Here is a 24,438-nt window from a genome sequence, read left to right on the forward strand (position 1 = left end):
GAGAGGAGGTGAAGACAGAGACGGGGAGAGAGAAAGACATCTGCAGACCTGCTTCACCATTTGTGAAGCAACTCCCCTGTAGGTGGGGAGCCGGGATCGTGCCACCTGTGCTTAACCTGCTGTGCTACTACCTGAATCCCGCCCCCCCACCCTTTAAAAAAAAAAAGACTGTATGTATTTATTAATGAGAAAGATAGGAGAAGGAACCAGACATGACTCTGGTACATGTGCTGTCAGGAATTGAACTCGGCACCTCATGCTTGAGAGTACAATGCTTTATCCACTGCACCACCTCCTGGACCACTATCTTTTTTTAAACTGGTCAAACTTAAAAAAAAATTATCTTTATTTATTTATTGGATAGAGACAGCCGGAAATTGAGAGGAGGGGAGATAGACAGGTAGAGAGACACCTGCAGCACTGCTTCACCACTCGCAAAGCTTTCCCCCTGCAGGTGGGGACTATGGGCTCGAACCGGGGTCCTTGTGCACTGTAATATGTGTGCTCAACCAGGTGCACCACCACCTGGGCCTCAAACTTTTTTTTTTATAAATGAGAGAGATAGGAGGGAAAGAGAACCAGAGAATTACTCTGGTACATGTGCTGCTGGGGATCAAACTCTGGACCTCATGCTTAGAGTCTAATGCTTTACCCACTGTGCCACCTTCCAGACCACCCATCTGTTTCTTTATGAGAAAGACATTCAGAGAACCAGAATATCTTTCTGGCATGTGAGACATCAGGGATGGAACTTGGAGCTCCATGCCCGTGAGTCCAACGCCTCGCCCACTGTACTGCCTCCCCAGCACAGGCTAGATGGCGAAGTCGTACGTCGTAGCTCAATAACCCTGCTTCTAGGGCTGGTTGGGAGGTAGCTCACCTGGCAGAGCACACGCCTTCATGCCAGAGGGCCTGGGATTGAGTCCCTGGCACCCACCGGGGAAGCTTCATGAACAGGGAAGCTGTGCTGTCACATGGTGACCCAGGGCAGGGGACAGGAAATTCCAAGCAGGGAGGTGTCAAAGGACACTAGGAGGCCGGAGGCCTCTCCCAGCACCCCTCCTTTTTTTTTTTTTTTTTGATAAATATCTGTGTGAGAGAACCAGAGCATCACACTGGCACTTGGTGCCAGGGACCGACTTCGGGGCTGCATGCCTCTTCCTACTAGTTCCAGCACTCTGGGGTCTGCGGCCCTTCCCAGGCCGGCCTGAGGCTGGGGTCCTGGAGGCTGCTGCAGCTGAGGACAGGCTGGTGACACCGAGGAGTGGAAGGGGACCCCACTGAGCCTTCAGCTTCGTCCTGGGGCTGGAGTCTCAAGGGCATGCGGCCAGACCAGGAGTCATGGAGATGCTACCAAGGGTGGCAGGAGGGTCCCAGGGTTCTGGGCCCAGACCAGATGGTTGACACTTCAAGAAACTGTGACCCCACTGAAGAGGGGTTAGGGACTGGCAGCTGGCAGCCTGGGAGCCGACTTCCATCCCAGAGCAGAGGGGCAGTTTGTGGCAGACTGTGCTTCGGGGCTCATGTCCCACCTCCTTTCTGTTGGGTTCCAGGTGCCTGCCCGTCTCCTGGGTGCTCCCATTTCCACGCTGCGAGTTCCTTGATTTGCACCTGGGTAACAGGCTTCAGGTTCTGTTCAAGGCCAGGGCGCCAGCTCTTCCCCCACCCTTGGTTGTCCCTGCCGAGTGGGGAGCGGGAGAGAACCACCCCCCACCCAAGGCCTCTGCAGCAAAACCTTGGGAGGCAGCAGCTCCCCGGCGATAGGGCTTAGGGCCTGGGAGTTATCAAGGCCACCCTGGGCTAATCTCCGGGCACGGCTTCCTCAGGCGGAGCCCCCCCCCCCCTCAGCTGACAGCTGGCGATGGTGGAAGCAGGAGCGGGGCTCAGAAACTGGGCCAACTGTATCCAGTTGTGGAAGCAGGGCACAAAGTTCCCAAAGTCACAAGTGGAGGGGACCAGCTCTGGAAGAGAGCTTTCCTGTAAACCGGCGAGACATGGGGCTAGGCACCTCGTCTTATGTGTGTAGGATCCTGGGTTCAATTCCTGGCACTATGTGGCTTTTTTTGGGGCACTGTATTTTAAGATAACAAAATTAACCAAAACAAGAACCACCAAAATCAAACTCCAAAGAGATCGTCGTAACAGCAAGAGTGGTGCTGTGGCCTCTTGAAAACAAGACAAAAGCATCAGCACCTGAATGGAGAACCAGCCATCTCAGGCTCGACCCACCCCGCTGTCCCCAAGCTCAGTGACAGCCCCCCCCCATTCCAGGACACTTGTGGGGGTGTGTCAAGGACCTGGGAGGCCTGGCTTTGTCCAAAGGCCTCAGCACTCGGGGGAGCAGCACAGAGCAGCCAGTGCTGGCCCAGGAACGGGCCACCTTCTCCAGGTGGGGGTCAGGTCGGGCCTCACAGGGAGGAGGGAGAATGCAGCCGGCTGCTTGCTGAGGCCCCGCAGAGGCCATGGGGGCCACACGGTCACCCTCGTCACACCCGCATTTCCTGGATGCAGGTCAAGGCAAGGCCAGCTTAGTCCATTCCCCAGAACAGGGAAGTCACTGAGATTAGATTTTAATTTTCCTAAAAGTTGTTTCCGTGTCTGGCTCATGTGGAAAGTCACCCGGTCAGGTCACCTTTGCCGAGGCCGCGCCCACAGCTGGGCCCCCGGAGCCTGTGTCCACAGGGAAATGAAGCCTGGGTCCGAGCCGGCGTCCCCATTATCCTGCCGCTGCCGCTGCCTCCTCTTCCAGTCAGACCGGACTGCGAGAGGCCTGGGGCTCAGATCCTGACCACCTGGGCCGCCACGCACGGGCTGCGCCTGCTGGCCGAGGCCGCCTGCCTGCGCAGGGACAAGCGCCCGAAGGTGCCGCCCACCTGCCCTTTGGTGAGGCGTCCGGGGTTCACGCAGACACAGCCCAGCACGTCCTGGGGAGGCAGAGGGGAGGCGGTGGGTCCGGTGCGGCAGACGCGGGCCACCTCGGGGCTGCACCCAAGGGTGTTTCAGGAGGCGATCCCACATGGCCTTGGCCAGGCGCTGCTGGGGAGACAGCCAGCTAGCTCATGGGAGAGGTGTCTGTCTGCGTGGGCACCTGTGTGGTCAGGGAGGAAGCCCCGACACTGTGTTTCTCATGCCCCCTGTCCTCTGCCTCAGAAAAAGAAAAATCCCAGAGCAGTGAATCTGCGCGGTGGTGAACCCGGTCGGATGCACATGTTACGATGTGCTCGAGCCCCTAGTCCACCCGAAGGGGGAGCTTCATGAGCAGTGAAGCAAGTCTGTAGGTGTCTGTCTCCCCATCCCTCTTGATTTCTGGCTGCCTCTATCAAATAAATAAAGAGTAAAAATTAAAAAAAAAAAAAAGGATGGCAGTAACCCTCCCTGCCCCCACCCCGAGGCCTCGGACAAGGCTGAGCCGAGCCACCGGCTGCTCTCCACGGGGCATAGTCCGCCCTTGCAGGATGGGGTGGCGGTGGTGACCCCCCTAGGATGGGTGGGTGAGGGAGACCAGGTGCCTTCCAAGAGCCCAGAGGTCAGAAGGGGACCGGCCGGTGCATGTGGGAAGAGCTACGGTCACGGTCGTCGCCGGCGGCCCTCTCCGGTCACACGGGCATCGAGGGGAAGCGACACATCATTCCTGCCCCCGGAGCTCACACCCACCTTCACAAAGTACTTGAGCTCCGAGGGGACCACGAGCACGTCGGGGGTGACAGGCAGCTGAGCGTAGGCGTAGAAGTGCTCGTAGTCGATGGCCACGTCCTCCTGCGGCGGGTACAGCGGGTAGTAGCTGCGGACAGAGAGCGTCAGCGGCCACCCGTACACCCCCGCCACCTCCTCTTCCCATGTTGGGGGACGGTGGTGTCAGGTCTGAATTTGGGGGAGGCCCCCGCTCACCTCCTCTGGGTCAGGATGTGCTTGAGGATACGGCTGAACCTGTCAGAGGGTCCTGAGGAGCTGCGGAGAGAGGGGACAGGCCTGGCTGGGGAGGGTGAGCGCTACCTGGTAGCCTGGGGTGACCCGGGGAAGCTCCAAGCACCCCTCCACCACGTCCCAATCTGTCCCCATGTGGGGCGATCAGGGAAGGGGACACACGCATTGGCCCAGGGTGAACGCTAGGCCAGTCAGCAACATCATACAAGCACGCCGGCCACGTTCTTCCCAGACCTCCCCAGCCCCTGCCTGGGACCCAGGAAGCCAAGCCCACACCCCACTGGGGCCCGGCTGCCCGTGGTTCTCGGGCAGGGACAGACAATGCGGTGCAGAGACAGGATCTCTCAGATCTCTTGGAGTTCAGAGATGCACCCAGCCAGGACCCCCCCCCCCCCCCCCCGCAGAGGCTTGAGTCCACAGCTTCTGGGCTGCTTTCCACTCAGAGACAGAGAGACATCACAGCCCTGGAGCTTTGCCCAGGGTGCCAGCACCTCCCACATTGTGCTGGGAATCAGCCTCCAGCTACACACGTGGCAGGTGTGCACTCTACCGGGTGAGCCTCCCTTTGGGGACAGAGAGGTGAGAACAGCCGAGGCACCTGGGGCGAGGTGTCCTTTTAAACAAGACTTCCTGACTGACTGCACGGCAGGGACCAGAGCTCGAACCTGGGACCCCAGCTTTGCAAAGCCTGCATTCTGCCCATGGGCCACCTTCCTGGCACCTGAAGCGCCATTTTACGGCGCTGCCTGGTTAGGTGGGGCCAGGAGAGAACTCACTCGGCTACAGAATGCACACCCGGCTGTGAGGGAGGCTCTAAGCTTGAGCCCGGGCATGGTGGGTGGCACTGGAGGGGTGCTGTGCTCTCCCTATCTAAAATAAACCATGAAGACACGGGGGGGGGGGGGCAGCTTTGAGGCAGTCTAGCACACGCACGCCCCTGGAAGCTTTATTCAGCAGCCCGAGTGGCCATCGTGGACACCCCTCACCTGCTGATCTCCTCGGCACCCATGTGGAACAGCAGGTCGGTGGATGTAAGGCCAAACACGACGCCGTTGACCATGAGGCTGCAGGGCTCGGACACGAACTGCACGCGCTGAGAGAGGTGACACCATCTGGCTGGGAGGCTGCTTCTCTGGGGGAGGGGGAGGGGACGGGAAGGGGGGCAGGCGGGTGGGGAGAATTCGGGGAGATGGGCCCTACCTTCCTGTCCTCGGGGGGCAGCTCAGGGCAGGAGAAGGGCGGCTGCGGGTAGGTGGGCTCGTGGTGCACGTCTCGCAGGGACGGGATGAAGACGAGGTTGGAGCCAGAGCTGCAGCGTGAGGAGCAGGAGGGTGAGAATCGGGGTGCAGTCAGGACAGCCGGGGGTGCTGCCCAGGCTGGCTGAGTCCAGAGCCAGACGGTGCACACAGGCTTGGGAGCCACTGGAAGGAAGGGGCCTTGGGCAGAGGACTCTGCAGTGTCCGTCCACAGGACACGGTCTGTTTCCTGGGGACCCTGCACAGAGCCAGGGCTTCGTGTCCTCTGGTCCTGGGCTGTCTTTTCATTCAGAGACAGACAGACCCCAGCACTGCCAAAACACTTTCCTGCGATCTCTCTCTCTCTCTGGCCTGGAGACATCACATGAGGGGTCCCAGGTCTGATCCCCGGCATCACCAAGAGTCAGAGTTGAACAATGCCAAAGAAAGAGGAGGGGAGGAGAGATCTAGAGGAGCTAGACGGACGAGGATGTGAGCAGAGGACCAGAACCTCGGAGTCTGGCCCCTACCAGCGTGGGAAAACACACGGCTCCTGGGACCCTTTCCTCAGGGGCAGGCCAGGGGGCCTCCACATTCCGATCAACCTGGAGCCTCCCAACACTCGGGGCACCAGTGGGGCAGAGCAGGACAGCGTCTATTCCCAGCCCTGCCTGGGGACACAGTGCCCTGCTATTTCCCGGTGAGATCCACCAGCAGATCGAAGGATGACGTCACGGAGCCAGTAAGGGCAGAGGCGACAGCTGCTCCCGGTGACAGAGGAGGCCCTCAGGGGGACGGCCGGGGAGGAGAAACCCTGAGCTCCAGGGCTTAATGGTCTGCCCACTCTAGTCTCACAGAAAGAGGCGGGGAAACCCACCACCTTGGCTTCCTCGCTGGCCTAAGCAGACGGCCCATCACAAACCTAAACTAAGAGGCAGCATCTCCCCTCAAGCGGTTCCGACCCCTTGACAGGGGCGGGGCGGTGGCACACCTGGTAGAGCGCACATATCCTAGCACTAAAGGGCCCGGGTTCAATCCTGCCCCCCACCTGCTATATAAGCAATGAAGCAGAGTCACAGGTGTCTATCTCCCCCCACCTCCGATTCCCCTGTCTCTAACCAAAAACAAAGTATTTAAAAAAATGCCTCCACAAGGGACCCGGGAGGTGTCACAATGGCTAGAGTGTTGGGATTATCAAGCACGAGGTTCTGGGCGTCAGGAGTGGCGCTCTTTTCTCACCCTCTTCTGGGTTGAGCTGGGCCCAGTGCCGGCGTGAGGAATCCAGAGCTCCCAACAGCCTTCCATCTTTTGTATTTGATAGGACAGAGAGAAATTGAGAGGGAGGAGGAGATAGAGAGGGAGAAAGACACCTGCAGCCCTGCTTCACCGCTTGTGATGTGACCCCCCTGTAGGTGGGGAGCCGGGGCTTGAACTCACTAGAGTCCCTGTGCGTGGAAATGTGCGTGCTTAACCAGGCGTGCTATACTGCCTGGCCTCTGAGAGTGATGTTCTGGTTCTGATTCTCATTAATAAAGAAGTAAATCGAAAGAAAAAAAAAAAAAGAAAAAGAAAGAAAAGAATTCCACACTGGCTCCCACTTCCAGCTCCCAGTCAGCGGTCAGTGACTCTTAGAAAAGCGAGAGTTAAGGAGGAAACAGCCCCCTTCTCTGCTCGTGGTCATCCGCAGGGAGGCCCCGGCAGAGAATTCCAGCTATGCTGAGCAATTGCACAACCGACTACGTCATGGAGGGAGGGCCCCAGGCCGCGCCCTCAAGCGGGACTCAGGGGGCTCTCATAACCCCGCACCTTGGCAGAATAAGGCACCCTCCTCCCACGAGGTGGGGCTTATCCCGGCCTGGTGGGGTAGGGCTGCCCAGCTGCGGATCAAAGTGCCAGGCGGTGCCGGCCCCGAGGACACCAACAAAGCCCGGCTTGTTCTCTGTGGCACCGTTGTCCACACCATGTGTGGACAGATGCCGAAAACAAGCCTGCCCCAGACCCGAAAGGGGGAGCTCCCAGCTGACACAGACTGGGGCACAACCCCCTCCCCCATGAGGCGCTGAAACAGGGACACAGGCCAGTTCCTATTTTGGGGGGCTGATCCCCAAGGAGACCCGGCCACTCTCCAGACCCAATGGTCTTGCTCAGGGGTGACCAGCTGGGAGGCCAGAAGGTGGGTAGGCCCAGCAGGCTGGCACTGGGGTGACCTGGTGGGAGGGTGGTCCCCACGCTGCAAGCCACCACTGCAGGGACCCACTAATGGATTCTGGATCCTGGACACAGAAGACTCTAGATCTTGTCTGAAAAGCCACCCTTGTCACAGATGTGCTTTGGGAAGCGTCACCTCAGGAGGGCATTGGGCATGTAGCTCCCCGCGGGCCCACACCTCACCAGGTCGCCCGCCCCCAGACCCTAGGAGCAAGGGCAGGAAGGAAGCAGGTCAGCTTCCCGAGGGACTTTCTACCCAGGGCTCAGGAGTTCCTGGAATCGACTCTGATTGCTCAGATGAGAGCTGCACCCGGCCTCCTAGTTCCTGGCCTGCTTGGTGGCAGCGATTCAAGATCCCCACCCGAGCGAGTCATTGGCGGGGCCCTTAAAATGGGGGGTGGGTGGATTGGAGGGGGAACTTGGGTTCCCCCCAATCTCTCCCACAACGGAATGCTTGGGGCCCTCGGGGACCCGCTGTGTAAGCCGTCCCACACGGCTCAGATTCCCACGGAGCGAGCCTGGGGCAGAGGGAGCCGAGGAGGAAGCGGAGGAGGAGCCGGATGTCAGCGAGTCCCCCCCCAGAGACGCCCTCAGAGTGGGTGTCCCTGCACGCGATGTCCGAGTCCTGTCTGATCTAAGGAGAGCCCCTAGCACGACCCCTGGCCGGCTCTAGCTCCTTAAGATCAGTGGTAGAAGTGCCAGCACCAGGAAGCAGCACAGGCCCTGCCCAGCAGCGAGTCCCGACCTTTGCGTCCCTTCGATGATCGTCCGGAGACACTGCTTGAAGACATCTTCGAACGGGCTTGTCAAGAGACAGCTCTGTGAGGACAGGAAGCAGGCAGGGTGGGGTCAGGTGCTGGGCAGCAGACCCCTAGGTGTGCCGGCTGAGTCCAGTGAGGGCAGGAGGCACAGGGTGTGAGGCCCGAAGACGAGCCAAGCTGCCTTGTTTCTCTCATCAGTGAGCAAATAAATGAATAAACCTTAAAAAGCTCCACCTTGTGGTCCGGGAGGTGGTGCAGCGGATAAGGCAATGGACTCTCAAGCACGAGGTACTGGGTTCAATCCCTGGCAGCACATGTACCAGAGTGATGTCTGGTTCTTTCTCTATCTCCTTCTATCTTTCTCATGAATAAAGAAATGAAATCTTGGGAGTCGGGCGGTAGCACAGCGGGTTAAGCGCACGTGGCACAAAGTGCAAGGGCCGGCATAAGGAGTCCAGTTCGAGCCCCTGGCTCCCCACCTGTACGGAAGTCGCTTCACAAGTGGTGAAGCAGGTCTGCAGGTGTCTGTCTTTCTCTCCCCGTCTTCTCCTCCTCTCTCCATTTCTCTCTGTCCTGTCCTGTTTGGATAGGATGACATCAATAACAACAACAATATTAACTACAACAATAAAACAAGGGCAACAAAAGGGAATAAATAAATATTATAAAATAAAAAGTTCCACCCTGTTCTCTGGAAAGTAAGTTGAAAGGTGGAGTGTTCTGGAATCTTTTTTTGGCAACACTAGGGTCTCATGCGTTTGTGATTTCAGAGAGAGAGAGAGAGAGAGAGGGAGAGAGAGGCTGAAACACAGAAGCCTCTTCTCCTAGGCCCACTGTGCTGTGTGGAGCACAGGGGGCTTGAACCTGGGTCACGTGTATGGAAAAGGCAGGTGCCCTTCCACGTGAGCTATCACTCTGGTCCCTAGAGTTTTTTTTTTTTTTTTTTTTTTTAAATTAATGTCTGCCAGGAGCGGCAGATTAAAAAAAAAAATTTTTATTTATTCCCATTTGTTGCCCTTATTGTTTTATTGTAGTTATTATTGTTGTTGTTGATGTCGTCATTGTTGGGTAGAATAGAGAGAAATGGAAAGAGGAAAGGGAGACAAAGACGGGGAGAGAAAGACAGACACCTGCAGACCTGCTTCACTGCCTGTGAAGCGACTCCCCTGCAGGTGGGGGAGCCGGGGGCTTGAACCGGGATCCTTACGCCGGTCCTTGCACTTTGCGCCACGTGCGTTTAATCCGCTGTGCTACTGCCCGACTCCCCCTAGAGTTGTTTCTTCTCCCTCTCTTTCAATATTTATTTTTGAAATATTTTATTATATATTTAATTTTTTTTAATTATCTTTACAACTAGATGCATTACCACCTGACCCCCATTTATCTACTTGGGGGTGGGTGGTGGTTAGAGAGAGAAAAGCCAGCACAGCATCTCTCTGGAACAGGCGATGCCAGGGACTGAACTTGGAACCTTACGCTCACACTTGAGAGTTGAGCACTTCATCACAGAACTGCCTCTGCTCACTCCAGGGTCTTTGCTGGGGAAGGTAACACCCCTAGTCGGGAGGTGGCAGCCTTGGCTATGGAGATGCCCCGCTCGGGGCGCCGTGCTCTGGTGTCAGAGGACAGCGGGACAAGGCCAGGAGCTGAGGGCAGCCACAGGGAAGCCTCCTGCATCTGCACTGGCCCTTGTCGAGTGTCACCAACAGAAGGGCCCCAGGACTCACACATGCACACATCACAGGGCACACTGGAGAACAGTGCCGGGGACACCGTCTGCTGGGATGATCCCGCCAGTAGCAAAAGGGCCCCTGGGGCAGGACGCACTCACCTCCACCTGCTCGTGCTTCGCATCCAGGAATGGTCCAAACTGCCAGCCGGTGGGCGGGAGAGAGGGGCCAGGGGAGGGGTCAGAACCTCATGAGTCTGGGGCAGCCTGCCCATACCCTCTGCTAGTGGCTCTGTCCCTCCCCACCACCGTGGAGCCTGGGAAGTCAGCAGATGGGCGGGGACATTGGCGCCATGTCGGCGCAGGAGATGGGAGCCCTGGATGACAGGAGGCCGTGGGGCTCATACCCGTGGCCGCCACCGAGCTCTGAGGAGACTCGTGCACGAGGTGGAAGGGCGAAGAGTGGCCACAGCCTGTGCCGCCTGCCTAGACGCAGACAAGAGCCACCAGCGATCGCAGTGCAGGGGGCTGTGGGGTGGGGACAGGCCTTCTCCAGGGCTGCCCCCAGAGCTGCCTACCAGGATGCAGACGTCTGGCCGGTCACGGTTGATGACGGCGATCAGGTCCAGCAGGGGGTCGTAGGTGATGCTGTCAGACGTGGTGAATGGCCCACAGGCCAGAAGGACCATGGTCTGCTCTGAACCTGAGGGAAGGAAGGGTGGTTGGAAGATACGGGGGAGCCCGGGGCACCTCTCCGGGCAGAGCACGTGCTGCACACAAAGGGCTCTGGGTCCAATCACGTGTGCCACAGAGCAGCCCCATGGATGAAGGAGCAGTGACGCGCCTCTCCCTTTCCCCGACACACAACGTGACCAGAATGGCCACTTGCTGGTGCTGTGCACAAGGCCTGGGTTCACGCCCTGGTGCTGCATTCAGCCCGCCGGTCAGCAAGCAAGACACAGAGGTCGAGGACAGAAAGAACAAGCTGGGGAAGTGAGTAGAGAGAAGGGGTTCAGGGCCCAGGGGAGACTGGCCCCTGCCAAGAATGAGCTCAAGCAATGTTCCCGTGGGCCAGTCCCAGACACAACACAGCGAGCGAGCAGACCCAAACTCACCTCCATCCTCCTCTTCCTCAGAGGGCTGGTAGAAAGGAAGCAGCAGGCCCTTCAGGAGAGGAGAGGGGAGGAGAGGAGAGCTCAGCCTGGGGCTCCGGCTGGCGGTGCCTTCCCTGAGCAGGGGGGTGGATGCGGGAGGGGGTGGGAAGGGCTGAGACGAGAAGTCCTGCTCCGAGGGGCTGAAGGCTCACAGAATGGACGTAGGACCTTTTTTCGGATGGCCACTAGGCCTTCGCCACTCCAGGTCAACTTTCAGACAGAGACAGAGAGACAGAGGGAGATATCACAGCACTGAAGCTGGCAGGTGCGCTACCCAGGTGAGCTATCTCGCTGGCCTTTTCCAGAACATTCTGCCAGACCCTGGCCTGGGCGGAGGGTGAGAAAGTACACAACAGCCCGTCCAGGGGACCGGTGCCTAGGAGACTCTGAGCTGCCGGCGGGGGCCACAGCGAACCCGGGGGAGGGCGGGGGCTCCGTGGCACCTCGTAGAGTTTGGTGGCGACAAACTTTCTGCCCGTGGTGTTGGTCCCCTCCATAAGCACAATCTGAAAGAGAATGCACAGAGCAGGTGGTCAAATGGGAGGTCAGGACACGCTGCTTCAAAGTCATGAAGAGTCTGTCCAGCTGCTCCCTCACTGCAAACTCGAGGGCATTTTTCTGGAAAACCCAGTCAAGGAGGCTGCGATAGTAACAGCAATCACACTCCACGCGGGTGATTTTATTTCCATGACGATCCGATGCGGTAAGGCCCACCCATGCCATTTTTCAAGGCGGGATGCCGGCTCGGGGACCGGTTACGCCCCTCGCGGGTGGGGCTGGGACTTGACCCTGGGCGCCCAGCTCAGGGCCTCGCTCTGGCCACGCTGCAGGGTGTCGGAGGAGGTGGGACCCGAGGAGGCGTCCGCCTCACCTGCCCGGGAAACAGCGAATATTCCTCGAGCTCGGAGAGGTCCACCGGGATCTGCGCGCCCGAGGAGTGCTCCCGGTCCCCCTCCAGGATCACAGACTTGCTGTTGAGCTTCCCGTTGCTGTCACAGCCGATCTGGCCCAGCAGAGTGACCGGCTCCTGCAGGAGGGAGATGACAGTGCTGTGACCACACCTCTGACGCCTTGGCTGAAAGAGTTCTTTTTCAGGAGTCGGGCGGTAGCGCAGCGGGTTAAGCGCACGTGTTGCAAAGTGCAAGGACCATCATACGGATCCCGGTTCCAGCTCCGGGTTCCCCACCTGCAGGGGAGTCGCTTCACAGGCGGTGAAGCAGATCTACAGGTGTCTGTCTTTCTCTCCCCGTCTGTCTTCCCCTCCTCTCTCCATTTCTCTCTGTCCTATCCAACAACGATGACATCAGTAACAACAACAATAATTACAACAACAATGAAAAACAAGGGCAACAAAAGGGAAAGTAAATATGAAAAAAAAAAAAGATTGACAACATTTCCTTTCTACTCAGCAGAGCTACCTCCGGGGCCCTGGAAGAACTCAACTCTCAAAAGAGTGGCCAGTCGGGGGTCGGGTGGTGGCACAGTGGGTTAGGCACATGTGGCGCAAAGCGCAGGGACCGGCGTGAGGATCCCGGTTCAAGCCCCCAGCTCCCCACCTGCAGGGGAGTCGCTTCACAGGCAGTGAGGCAGGTCTGCAGGTGTCTGTCTGTCTTTCTCTCCCCCTCTGTCTTCCCCTCCTCTCTCCATTTCTCTCTGTCCTAGCCAACAGCGAAGAGTATCAACAATGGCAATGATAATAGCCACAACGGGGCTACAACAGCAAGGGCAACAAAAAGGGGGAGAGGGTGGCCTCCTGGAGCGGTGGATTCATGGTGCTGGCACCGAGCCCAGCAATAACCCTGGAGGAAAAAAAGGGGGAAAAAAAAAAGAGTGGCTAGTCCGCCCACTCAGCCACCACTCCAGGGATTTGAACCTCGATGGTGAAGGTGGACTTGCCCCGCCCCCACCCATCTTCGGAGCATAGTAACTGCCAGGGACTCTCGTAGACTGTTTCCCAGATACCAGGAATACCCTGAAGGCTCACATGTGTCAGCTCATCTAATCTCTGCCACCACCCACCACCTACCACTGATGGCTAAAAAGAATGAGAACAAAAACAAGGGTAATAAAAGGGAATAAATAAATAAGTAAATAAATATTAAAAAAAGAAAAAGTGAGACTCGCTAGTCTGGGTCAAATAGCGGGAGAAGCCCGGGTTTCCCAGAAGTCATCTCCTCAGCCGCACGCCACACACAGTCCTCAGCAGAGGCATCTTCACTGGACTGAGCGAAGCTCTTCCTGCCCCCTCCCCGGGGCAAAACCAGGAGGTCCCCCTAACCTTTCCCCACAAGATGCTGCACACAGCCTCCAGGCCACTACTTCCTCCCCAATCCTCTGAAGTCACGTGGTCTCATACAGCTCCCCCAAACGGCTATTCTGCTCTGGGTGCAGACGCATGACAGAATGCTTGTTTTTATATTTATTTCCCCCTTTGTTGCCTTTTCCCCCTCTTATTGTTGTTGTAGTTATTATAGTTGTTGTTACTGATGTCGTTGTTGTTGGACAGGACAGAGAGAAATGGAGAGAGGAGGGGAAGACAGAGAGGGGGAGAGAAAGACAGACACCTGCAGACCTGCTTCACCACCTGTGAAGTGACTCCCCTGCAGGTGGGGAGCCGGGGACTGGAACTGGGATCCCTACGCCGATCCTTGCACTTCGCGCCACATGCGCTGAACCCGCTGCGCTACCACCCGACTCCCAGAATTCTTTTTTCTTTTAATATGTTAGTCATTTATTTACTTGACAGAAACAGAGAAATTGAGTGGAAAGGAAGGGGGAAACAGAGGGCAAGAGAAAGACAGACACTGAAAGGAAACGTGAAACCGTGCAGGCATAAGGTCCAGTGACAGTAAGTAAGTAAAGGAAAGAGGAAGCAGGCTGCCTGATCCTCACCTTTTCCTCTGAGGTAAAAAGCCCAGAATTAACTAGCAAGAAGCAGCGGGCAGGCCGGCTCACCTGTGCTGGGGCCAGGACAGGGGCGAAGGCCTCGATCCTGTAGTGCTCCTTCAGTTCGCTGCCAAGCTCCTCTATCCTGCAGGTCAAGACTGAAACCCAGAGGGGAGAAGCTAAGACTCGCCGTTGCCAGGGGAGGAAGCACAGCCCGCCACCCGTGCTCAGTCAGCCTGAAGTGGGGGCAGTGGTGTCCTGGGACACACCGGCTACAGCCCCAGCCCCCTCCCTTCCCTTTGGCTGGGAGGGTACCATCCCAGGATCGCCGGGGAGCCCCCTCTCACTGGGAGGCCATCAGTGAGGGGCCAGGGAGGCAGGTCCAGCCCAGAGGACCTTCCGGCCTTCACGAGAAGCCGAGCTGGTTTACCAACTAGTAGTTTGAGAGGCTGCACCTGAGAAACAGCCACGAGCTTGTCTACGGAGCCACGCGCTGTGGCCTGGCCTGATGACACCGTGTCCCCATGTGTCACCACACTGATACACTATGGGCACCAGGTGGCCTGGCGGAAGAGCACGGGGCTAGCAAACACGAGGCATGTGCTAGAGAGATGCGCTGGCTCTCTTATGATTAGTCAAACAGGCTGGGTAGACAGCATAGTGGTTACGCAGAGAGACTCGCTTGCCCGAGGCTCCAAAGACCCAGGTTCGATCCCCCAAACCCTGTCAGCTGTAGCTGAGCAGAGCTCTGGGAAACACACACGCGCGCGCACACACACACACACACACACACACACACCCCACCCTAGGAGCCCTTCCTCTAGCTGGTTCTTTGCTCTCCTGCTTTTCAAAGGGGAACACGATCACCTTCTCGAATGTCTGGGAGCTTCTGAAACATGGACTTGTAGCTCCCGGTCAGCGGCTCTGGGCAGCCCAGCACCTTCACACTGACGTTGCCAGCGCCCCGGCTTCCGGACCAAGACACTCCCTGGGCTGAGCCGAAGGACACGACCACTTCCCCTCGGTTATTTCTTGAGGCGTATTTCTGAGACGGGGTGGCACTGAAGGGAAGCGAAACAGGTTGCTTTGTGTTGCCCAGAGGGAGGGGAGTTGGAGGAGGCCTTCTTCCGACAGCGGGAACTGGAGAGACCCCGGGCTGGCCTCACATGTTATAAATCCATTCGGTGTGATGGGGCTGGACAGACCAGAGCCTGGAGGAATCTCAGGAATGAGGGCTGAGAAGTTTGGAACAGCTTGGAAACAGAGATGCGTTTTAAAAGGTCACCCTTCCGAGGGCTTAGAAACTAAGCAAAGTGAAAGAATTTTTGCAAACAAACCCCAAGTCAAACAACCCCAGGCTCCGAGCTGATTAAAGTTGGTTTAAAAACGCAGGCTTTGTCGTGTCATTTGTCAGAGCTTTCTTAGCATGAATTAGAACAGCTTCAGATCCTGGAACCGGGGGGAGCCAAAACTCTGAGTGTGACAGGGCCCAACACTACTGGAGACAGAAACAACAGAACCACTGAAAGGCAATGTGTTAACTTTCCCTGGAGCCAGAGGCGCTGGTTCAGTCAGTGAATCAGCGCTCCCTCTCAGGGCTCCGATTTCCACCCCTTCTGGCAGGACCACAGCTCCCAGGACGCCATGGTGCTGATCTGCTCAGATGAGACAACATCCTGGCCCGTGGCTGACAGAGCCACGTCCAAGGCACAGAAACTAGTTTCTCCAGGCTCCACTTGGCTGCCACCCCCTAGCCCGACTGCTGAAGATGAGCGCAATTATTATTTCTCTCGGTGCCGCCTCCACCCGGGTGATTCCAAAGTTAAAGTTTGTAAACTCCTGAGCCCACTTCCGACGCCAGCAGGCCTAGCCCGCATTCGAAATGCCTCTGCTACAGCCCGGGGCCCCTCGAGGTCTGCTGACGAGAGCCACAGGCCTCTTGTTAGTGACCAGGGTGTTTGCTGTTTTCATTTCATTTCTTTCTTTGGCGGGATTTTAGTCTTGCAAGATTACACTGCTCCCAAGGGGGGAAAAAATTTTTTTTTGGACAGGAAAAAGGTGGAGGAAGACAGGAGGAGAGACACCACTGCACTGTTCCATTGCTCATGAAGCTTCCTCTTTGCAGGCGCTCCCTTGTGGCAGCCGGGGCCTTGAACCCGGGGCCTCATGCATATTAAAGTGTGTGCTCTATGAGGCAAGTCATCTCCCAGTCCCTGGGGTTGTAGGTTTCAGAGGAATGGCTTATGGGGAAGGCTTGCTTCTGAGAAGCCCCCCAAAGGAGCCGCGGGCTACCCTGAGCCACACTGTCCCTCCCTCGGGACCAGTGACTGCAGTGCTCCTATCAACTCCCCGCAGTGAGAGAGGCTCCTGGCAATCAGCGTGTCCCCAAAGGGTTCACACCACCCTGACTTCTGGGGACCCCTCGCATGTCCCCCCCCCCCGGGCTCAGCAGGGGCCCCCTGTCCCTCTGTGGAACTCTCCACATTAGCTATATTATTTGCAGCTTTCAACAGGCCGCGAGTGGCCTCTGTGGCTTTTCAGGGAGAGGTGGCAGTGGGGACAGAGCAGCTCAGATTCACGGGGACAACAAAGCCAGAGCTCAGAAACTAGTCGTAACCTGAGCGAGGGACAGCAGGTTACGCAACGCTGTCAACAAGGATCTCTGCTTTTCTTGTTGAAGAAAAGAACTACTTTCGATAAGAGACAGCCAACAGCACTCAGACCAACTGAGCAGGCGCGGCCCCGGCCCCCAGCACCCAGCACCCGAATGGACCGGCTGTCTGCCACAGGAGCCATGGCAACCCATCTGGGAGCCAGCCCCAGAAAAATGGGTGGGAAGCGAGTCTCCTTAATCTCTGCGAGAAGCGGTAATTTTCCACCCGCGAGAAGGCACTGAGCGAGGGCTGTCGGGACACTGCACCCAGGACCCGTGCACCCTCCCACCCACCGGGCATCAGTCAGGCTGCAGGTGGCAAGGGCAGGGCAGGCTGGTGGGGCACCAGGAGCCAGGGGGCGGGGTGGAGGGTGGGGTCGTACCTGGGCGAGAAGCTGGATGGTGAGAGGAGCTGGTGGGGACTGCGAGTGGAGACTCTCCTCTTTGTTAGGGGGGTCTCGGGGGTGGTGACAGCACGCTTCTGAGAGCCCTGGACACAAAAGGGGGAGACAAAAGCCTGGCTGAGCCCAAGTAGCTCATCAAGCCGTCGAGGGTTGGGAGAAAAGGAGGGGGGGCCAGGGAGGCGGCGGCGGCTGCCTCTGTTCCAGGTCCCCCGACTTTCTCTCCCCGCACATTCTCGTGGGAAACGTGACAGTCAGTACAGCTCTCGGCCCATTTAAAAAAATATTTATTTATTCCCTTTTGTTGCCCTTGTTGTTTTTTATTGTTGTCATTATTATTGATGTCATTGTTGTTGGATAGGACAGAGAGAAATGGAGAGGGGAAGACAGAGAGGGGGAGAGAAAGACAGACACCTGCAGACCTGCTTCACCGCCTGTGAAGCGACTCCCCTGCAGGTGGGGAGCCAGGGGCTCGAACTGGGATCCTTACGCCGGTCCTTGCGCTTTGCGCCACATGCGCTTAACCTGCTGTGCTACTGCCCAACTCCCCCTCGGCCCATTTTTAACTTTCTTCCTAGAACCTCGAGTTTATTTAGTAAGAGAGAACCCCAGTTCAGCACAGGTGGTGCTGGAGACTGAAGCCATGTTGGTCTGTGCTCTGCCCACTGAACCGCCTCGCTGGCTACTGCCCCCGTGTGGAAGGCACCTGAGGGTGATGAAGCAGAAAGGAGCCCGACCAGAGCGCCCCTGTATTCAAACTGTGTCCCACCTCTTGGCTTTGGGGTAGACGGCTCTGACCCACTTGGGAAACATGGGGTAGAGGTCACTGTTCTTTTTTTTAATTATCTTTATTTATTGGGTAGCAACAGCCAGAAACCTAGAGGGAAGGGGGAGATAGAGAGAGAGACAGACAGACACCTGCAGCACTGCTTCACTACTCTCAAAGCTTTTCTTCTCTGCAGGTGGGGACCCAGGGCTTGAACCCGGGTCCCTGTGCATTGTAATGTGTGTTCAACCTGGTGCGCCACCACCCAGTCCTGCTACTGCTTAAATTTTTTTTTTTTTTGCCTCCAGGGTTATCTCTGGGGCTCAGTACCTGCACTATGAATCCACCGCTCCTGGAAGCCATTTTCCCCATTTTGTTGCTCTTGTTGTTGTTGTTATTGTTGTCAAGCTGTTGTTGGATAGGACAGAGAGAGTTTGAGAGAGGAGGGGAAGACAGAGAGGAGGAAAGACAGACACCTGCAGACCTGCTTCACCGCTTGCAAAGCAACCCCCTGCAGGTGGGGAGCTGGGGGCTCGAACTGGGATCCTTACGCCGGCCCTTGCACTTTGTGCCATTGTGCTTAATCCACTGCGCTACCGCCCAGCCCCCTGCCACTGTTTATTTAGGCAAAGTCTGTCACACTAAAAAAAAAAAAAATTGCAACCAGCGTTATTGCTGAGACTTGGTGCTGGCACTACCAACACCCTGTGCCCAGTGGCCATTTTTTTCTATTTTGTTTGGTAGGACAGAGAGCAACTGACGGGAAAGGGAGACAGAGAAAGATAGATACCTGGAGACCTGCTTCACTGCTCATGAATCATGCCTCTCCCTGCAGATGGGAAGCAGGGGCTCGAACCCAGGCCCTTGCGCATGGGGGGGGGGTGCGTTTAACTGGACGCACCACCACCTGAGCCCCCACCACACGCTTCCTTCCTTTTTTCATTTCTCCATTTACAGGAGAGAGAGAGGAAAGTACAGCACTGTTCCGCCACCCTTGGAGCTCCCCTGGTGCCACCTGTGATGCCTACACACAGGGCAGGGCTTGAACCCGGGGCCTCACAGGTGGCAGGGGGTGTGCCCGGCCAGCTGAGTACAGGGGGAGCGGTTGCAGGCAGGAGGCAGTCAGCCACCCGGCAGCAAACAGCTTACTGTCGGCTGACGGTCTCGGCCCATAAAGGAGCGTCCAGAGACGCCCAGAAGAGGGCGCCACGCAGACTCAGAGCCCACGGCTCCCCGAGTCTAGGGTCACTGCTGGGCACAGCAGAGGCAGGAAGCCTTGGCGAAGGCAGAGGCGGGCAGAGGCGGACAGAGGCGGACAGGGGGCCGAGGTCCTGCCACCTTCCCTCCTCTGTCCTTGGGCTCCTCCTGGCTGCCTGCCACAGTCCTGCACCAGCACTGGAAGATAGCTCCATGTGCAAGGCCCTGGGTTCGAGCCCCAGCACTACAAGAAGCACCATGGAACAGAGGGATGTCCCGCCGACGTGGGACGGTGTGGCGGCATTTCTTCATCTCCACGAAGTGAGCAAGCTGAATCAGTAACAGGCAGTGTCCGAGAGGAGAAAGCGCCCTGACCTCTCACACCTAGAGAGTCTGTCCATCTCTCAAGTCTCAGACATGAGACTTCACTTGACTGACTCCCGTCAAGACATCCTACTTGGTACTTCCATGGTAGGGACAGGCTACTGCCCACTGGTCACCTGGCCCCTGGAAAGGTCTAGACTACAGAGTAAACTGAGTCAAGTAGCACTTGACTCTGGCATCAGTGCTGAGAGCTGGCAGCCCAGGGGTCCAGCCGGTGCTAAGAGGCCTAAGATGGAGACCAGAGCAGTACAGGCGTGGGTCAGATCAACCCGGTGGGGTCCCGCCTGGTACTGCAATTGCAGGAGAACCCAGACCCCAAAAGGAGGGTGGATAAGGGTTCAGGGAGGTCTCCAGGGCCCCTTTCACTGAGTTGGGGAGAGCACTGTATTGGGGGGAGGTCAAGTGGGAGGCGTAATCTCTCAGGAACGTGTCACCAGCTCTTTCAGGTGAGCGGTGCTGGGCGGCTCTGCAGCCATCTGGCCCTCGGCAGGCACACCGAGGCCGCTTCACACAGTGCAATTCACCGAGAAAAAGAGGTCGCGTCTGCGATTATGACCTCCCCACATTAATTCTGCATGGGGAGTGACCACTATTGCAAAGGGGGGAAATAACTCTGCTGGTAGGGCACCGGACTTGCACATCGGAGGCCTCCAGTTTGATTCCCGGTGTTCCACGGCCTGGAGAGTTGCCTGGTTTGGTCTTTAAGCCTTCAGGGGTGAGGCTCTTATCCATTAGCCTGTAGGGCAGACTGCACCCTGACCGTTCAGTCCCAGCACAGAGTAACGGCTCAGGAAGTGATACGTGGGTGCTGACCACAGGCAAGCGGCCTGCAGGGTGGAGAGAAAGCCAGTCCCATGGTGAGCTTGGCCTCCTGACTAAGGCCTTGAGGGCAGGGCAGGACACCACACCACACCACACCACACCACACCACACCACACCACACCACACCCACACAGGTCTAACAGCAGAACTCAACTGCCCGCTCAGTCACAGTACCTCCACTTGACACACAGCTACAATCAACCACTAGTCAGTATGGCGGCCTGGAGGTGGCCCAGTGGCTGAAGCAACAGACTGGCAAGGAGGAGGCTCAGAACTCAACCCTCAGCATCGCAGGCATCACAGTGATCCTGAGTCTCTCTCACTAGTGGATCGTAAATGCTGCGCTCACAACACTGCTGTGTTATCTGCAGATCCGGTAAGAGCAGAGTGACTTCACGCTCCTGGGAAGGGATATCGCACAAAAGCACCCATGTGACGGCCGGGGAGAGGCGGGAGTGGGACCAGGCTCACCTTCGAGGGTGTGGTGTAGGCGTTCAAGAGGTTCTCCTCTTCTTCTTCCACTTCGATTCTGCAAACACTGGTTCAGAAACATGATCTGCATATGTGGTCTCAGGTTCCATCCCCAGCACCGCTTATGCTGAGCTCTGGTCTCTTACGAACTCATAGGTCAGATGAGACCAGCCTGGGCTGGAGAGCTAGCTCACAGGGTAGGGGGCCTGCAGTCAGGCACCCACACCAGGTCTGTGCACCAGCATGAGAGACCATGTGCTGGGGTCTGTTTCCCAGCGTTCTGAAGCAGTGGGACTGTGTGTGCCTGAGGGTCTGACTCCACAAAAATAGATCTCTTAAATTAAACGACTCTCCGGGGGCCACGTGGTGGCACAGCGGGTTAAGCACAAGGACCGGCATAAAGATTCCGGTTCGAGCCCTCAGCTTCCCACCTGCGGGGGGGGGGGGGGGGGGGTGTCACGTCACAGGCAGTGAAGTAGGTATGCAAGTGTCTGTCTTTCTCTCCCTCCCCCATCTCTCTTGACTTCTCTGTCCTATCCAACAACAACAACAATAACAACAAGGGTGACAAAGGCAACAAAAATGGGAAAAAATGGCCTCCAGAAGCAGTGGATTCATAGTGCAGGCGCTGGGCCCCAGCGATAACCCTGGAGGCAAAAATAAATAAATCAGTAAGTAAATGACTCTCCATGACCAAGGAGGCAGCTTGAAGGGTAGAGTGCAGGCCTTGCACGCTTGAGGCCCCAGGTGTTGAGGTTTCTTCTCTCAGAACATTTAGCTCACCTAGGAGGCTGCCTGCTTTACCACATGCGAGGCCCAGGTTCGAGCCCCTGACACACCGTGACATGAGAACAGCACTGCACCAGGGGAGCAGGACTCCACGCTGTGAGGTCTCTCCCTCTTTTTATCTGAAGAAACTCAGCCCAGAGCAGTGCTTTTCACTACAGAATGTGAAAAATTTGCAAATCAGAATGGCTTGGGAGGTGGAGTGGCAAAGAGCATTCCAGGCACCACAGGTGCCAGAATGATGCTCTTTCCTCGCCTACTTTCACAGAGCAAACAAAACTGGAGACTGCTCCCAGAATGATGCTCTTTCCTCGCTCACATTCACAAAGCAAACAAAACAACTAGAGACTGTTCCCAGCCGCAGCGAGGAAGCTGCATGAGCTGTAAAGCAGAGCTGCAGGGTCTCTCTTTCTCACCCTCTCACTCCCCTCTTGATTTCTTTCTCTCTCTTTAAAAAATATTTTTCTTTTTTTTAAACTTTATTCCCTTTTGTTGCCCTTGTTGTTTTATTGTTGTAGTTATTGTTGTTGTTATTGATGTCGTTGTTGGATAGGACAAAGAGAAATGGAGAGAGGAGGGGAAGACAGAGAGGGGGAAAGAGAAAGACAGACACCTGCTGACCTGCTTCACCAAATGTGAAGAATGTGAAGCGACCCCTCCCTGCAGGTGGGGAGCTGGGGGCTCGAACTAGGATCCGTAGGCCGGTTCTTAAGCTTTGAGTCACATGCGCTCAACCCACTGCGCTATCGCCCGACACCCCATTTTCTCCATTCTTATTGCCCTTGTTGTTATTACTGTTGGATAGGACCTGTGGACGTGCTTCACTGCTTGTGAAGTGACCCCTTGCAGGTGGGGAGCCGGGGGCTCGAACCAGGATCCTTATGCCGGTCCTTGTGCTTTGTGCCACGTGCGCTTAACGTGGTGCACTATCGCTTGGCCCCCATTATTTTATTTTTAATCAGAGCACTAATCAGCTCTGGCTTATGGTCGTGCAGGGGGACTGAACCTGGGACTTTGGAGCCTCAGGCATTGTCGGTTTGCATAACCATTAAACTATCTACCCCCTTACCCATACAAGCCTTTAACTCTAAGGCACCAAGCCACCTGCTGCGCCCTTCGTCATTCTGTAAATTATACCCACAGTTGCAAGTATGTTAAATTCAGCTGACCCCCAGCAGAAAAGGATACAGCTCCTGGATGGAGACAATGTCTCTGGCTCCTGCGTGCCCGCCATCCCTGCTGGCACCGTGCCCAGCCTTGGTTCTCGATGTTCTTTTGCTCAGCAACTGAGGGAGGAAAGATGAGGAGTCTATCATTTCAGAGTGGGGAAGAGGAAGGAACACCAGACATGTGAATGGAGGTACAGCATTTCTCAAAGGAAGAATTAAGTAAAGAAGCGGCCAGGGCAGTAATGCAATGGCTAGAGTGTGGGACTTGTGAGCATGAGGTCCTGAGTTTGATTCCCTGCATCGCATGTGCCAGAGACATTCTTTTTCTATTTTAAAAAAATATTTATTTATTTATTTCCTTTCATTGCCCTTGTTTTATTGTTGTAGTTATTATTAATGTCGTTGTTGTTAGGACAGAGAGAAATGGAGAGAGGAGGGGAAGACAGAGAGGGCGAGAGAAAGATAGACACCTGCAGACCTGCTTCACCACCTGCGAAGCAACTCCCCTGCAGGTGGGGAGCCGGGGGCTCGAACTGGGATCCTTACACCGGTCCTTGCGATTCAAGCCATGTGCGCTTACCCTGCTGCGCTACCACCCGACTCCCTTCTTTTTCTATTTTTAAAAATAATATTTATTTATTGGATCGAGACAGTCAAAAATTGAGAAGGGAGGAGGTGGAGACAGAGAGACACCTGCAGCACTGCTTCACCCTTGAAAAGCTTCCCCCCTGCAGGTGGGGACTGCGGCTTGAACCTGGGTTCTTGTGCACTGTGACATGTGCACTCAACCAGGGCGCCACCACCCCAGAGAAACATTCTGGTCCTCTCTCACTGTTAGTGAATAAATAAAAATCTCTGAAAAAAAAAAAAAAACCCTGAATAAAGAGGATGCAGAATGAACTGAAAACCAAAGACTCACCTTGTGATTGTTTTTTTTTCTTCTTCTTAGATTTTATTTATTGAATCATGAGAAATGATAGGAGAGAAAGAACCAGGCATCACTCTGGTACGTGTGCTGCCGGGGGATTGAACTCAGGACCTCATGTTTGAGAGTCCAATGCCTTATCCACTGTGCCACCTCCCGGACCACGTGATTGTTTCTTTACAACAAAACAACCCCCCCCCCCCCGTGAGCCCCAGTTTTTTGTAGCTGCATTCACACCCACACCCTTTCCAGGGTCACAGACAGTAAGGGCGATGAGGAACCACGACAGAGGCGCAGGCTCGGCCACGCCCACTCTCGCTGAGGCCTGGCACCTGGGTCCCCGCGCCTGCTTTGCTCTTACCTCGTACTCAAAGGAGCCCAGGATCTCGGCGGTCAGGGACACCTTCTGTTTGCTGGTGCAGAAGGCCACCAGCTCGCTCACCAGCCCCTCCTCGTCCTGCCCGGACAGCGCGCACAGCTCCACCACTGATGGGGGTCAAGGCAGGAAGGCGGGTGTGGCCGGGGGTGCAGCAGGCCCGCCCTCCCGGAGCACGTCCGGCCCGACTGACAGCAGAGACCCCGACCGGGGCCTCCGTGTCCGTCCGTCCGTCCATCTGTAAACGTCCAGCAGCTTCCCAGTGCTCAGCCCGGACTGCAGGGAGCTGTCCCCGGGGGTCGGACCCACTCCACTGCCCACACCTGGAGGTGCCGAGGGTGCACCCCCATCCCAGCCGGGCTCAGCCCCAGGCCCACCTCCCCGAAGCCGACTGCAGGTCGCGATTGCGACCCCGGTTTGGGGCGGGGGACCCCGCCGGCACCCCAAAGCCACCCGCCGGGGGGCGCGGGACTCACGCTTCTCACTCAGGGCTTCCTCGCAGTCCAGCCCGAAGATCTGCAGCTCCTCCAGCAGGCGCTCGGCGGACACGGCCATGGTGGCCTGGAGGCCGCCCAGAATCCCGGCAGCGGTCCCAGGTCCGGAGCGGTGGGAACCCAGAGCCGGGACCCGCGAAAATCCCGCCAAAGGGCG

General features: G+C 56.7%; 1 protein-coding gene across 1 annotated transcript; it reads right to left on the reverse strand.

Moving 5' to 3' along the window:
- Nucleotides 1-334: 334 nt before the first annotated feature.
- POLA2 (DNA polymerase alpha 2, accessory subunit) lies at nt 335-24,438 on the reverse strand. Its single transcript, XM_060176094.1, has 18 exons — nt 24,264-24,438; nt 23,773-23,897; nt 22,506-22,603; nt 20,532-20,589; nt 16,874-16,980; nt 14,705-14,898; nt 13,907-13,995; nt 11,823-11,978; nt 11,395-11,457; nt 10,913-10,961; nt 10,376-10,500; nt 9,960-9,998; nt 8,113-8,186; nt 5,125-5,233; nt 4,911-5,017; nt 3,889-3,948; nt 3,655-3,781; nt 335-2,924 (listed from the first exon to the last, which is right to left on the reverse strand). Exons 1-18 carry the CDS (start codon nt 24,340-24,342, stop codon nt 2,778-2,780), a joined length of 1,806 nt encoding a protein of 601 aa, XP_060032077.1. The 5' UTR covers nt 24,343-24,438; the 3' UTR covers nt 335-2,777.

This window comes from Erinaceus europaeus, chromosome 17 (assembly GCF_950295315.1).
Source record: "Erinaceus europaeus chromosome 17, mEriEur2.1, whole genome shotgun sequence".
In the NCBI taxonomy this organism is placed as follows: Eukaryota; Metazoa; Chordata; class Mammalia; order Eulipotyphla; family Erinaceidae; genus Erinaceus; species Erinaceus europaeus.

Excerpts from the sequence above, each read along its gene's own strand:
- POLA2 (XM_060176094.1), bottom strand. The coding sequence starts at position 24,342 with ATGGCCGTGTCCGCCGAGCGCCTGCTGGAGGAGCTGCAGATCTTCGGG. Across the intron at positions 23,898-24,263 it reads GGAAGCCCTGAGTGAGAAGC|TGGTGGAGCTGTGCGCGCTG; the intron begins GTGAGTCCCGCG and ends GACCCCCATCAG. Across the intron at positions 11,979-13,906 it reads CTGTCCTGGCCCCAGCACAG|GAGCCGGTCACTCTGCTGGG; the intron begins GTGAGCCGGCCT and ends TCCCTCCTGCAG.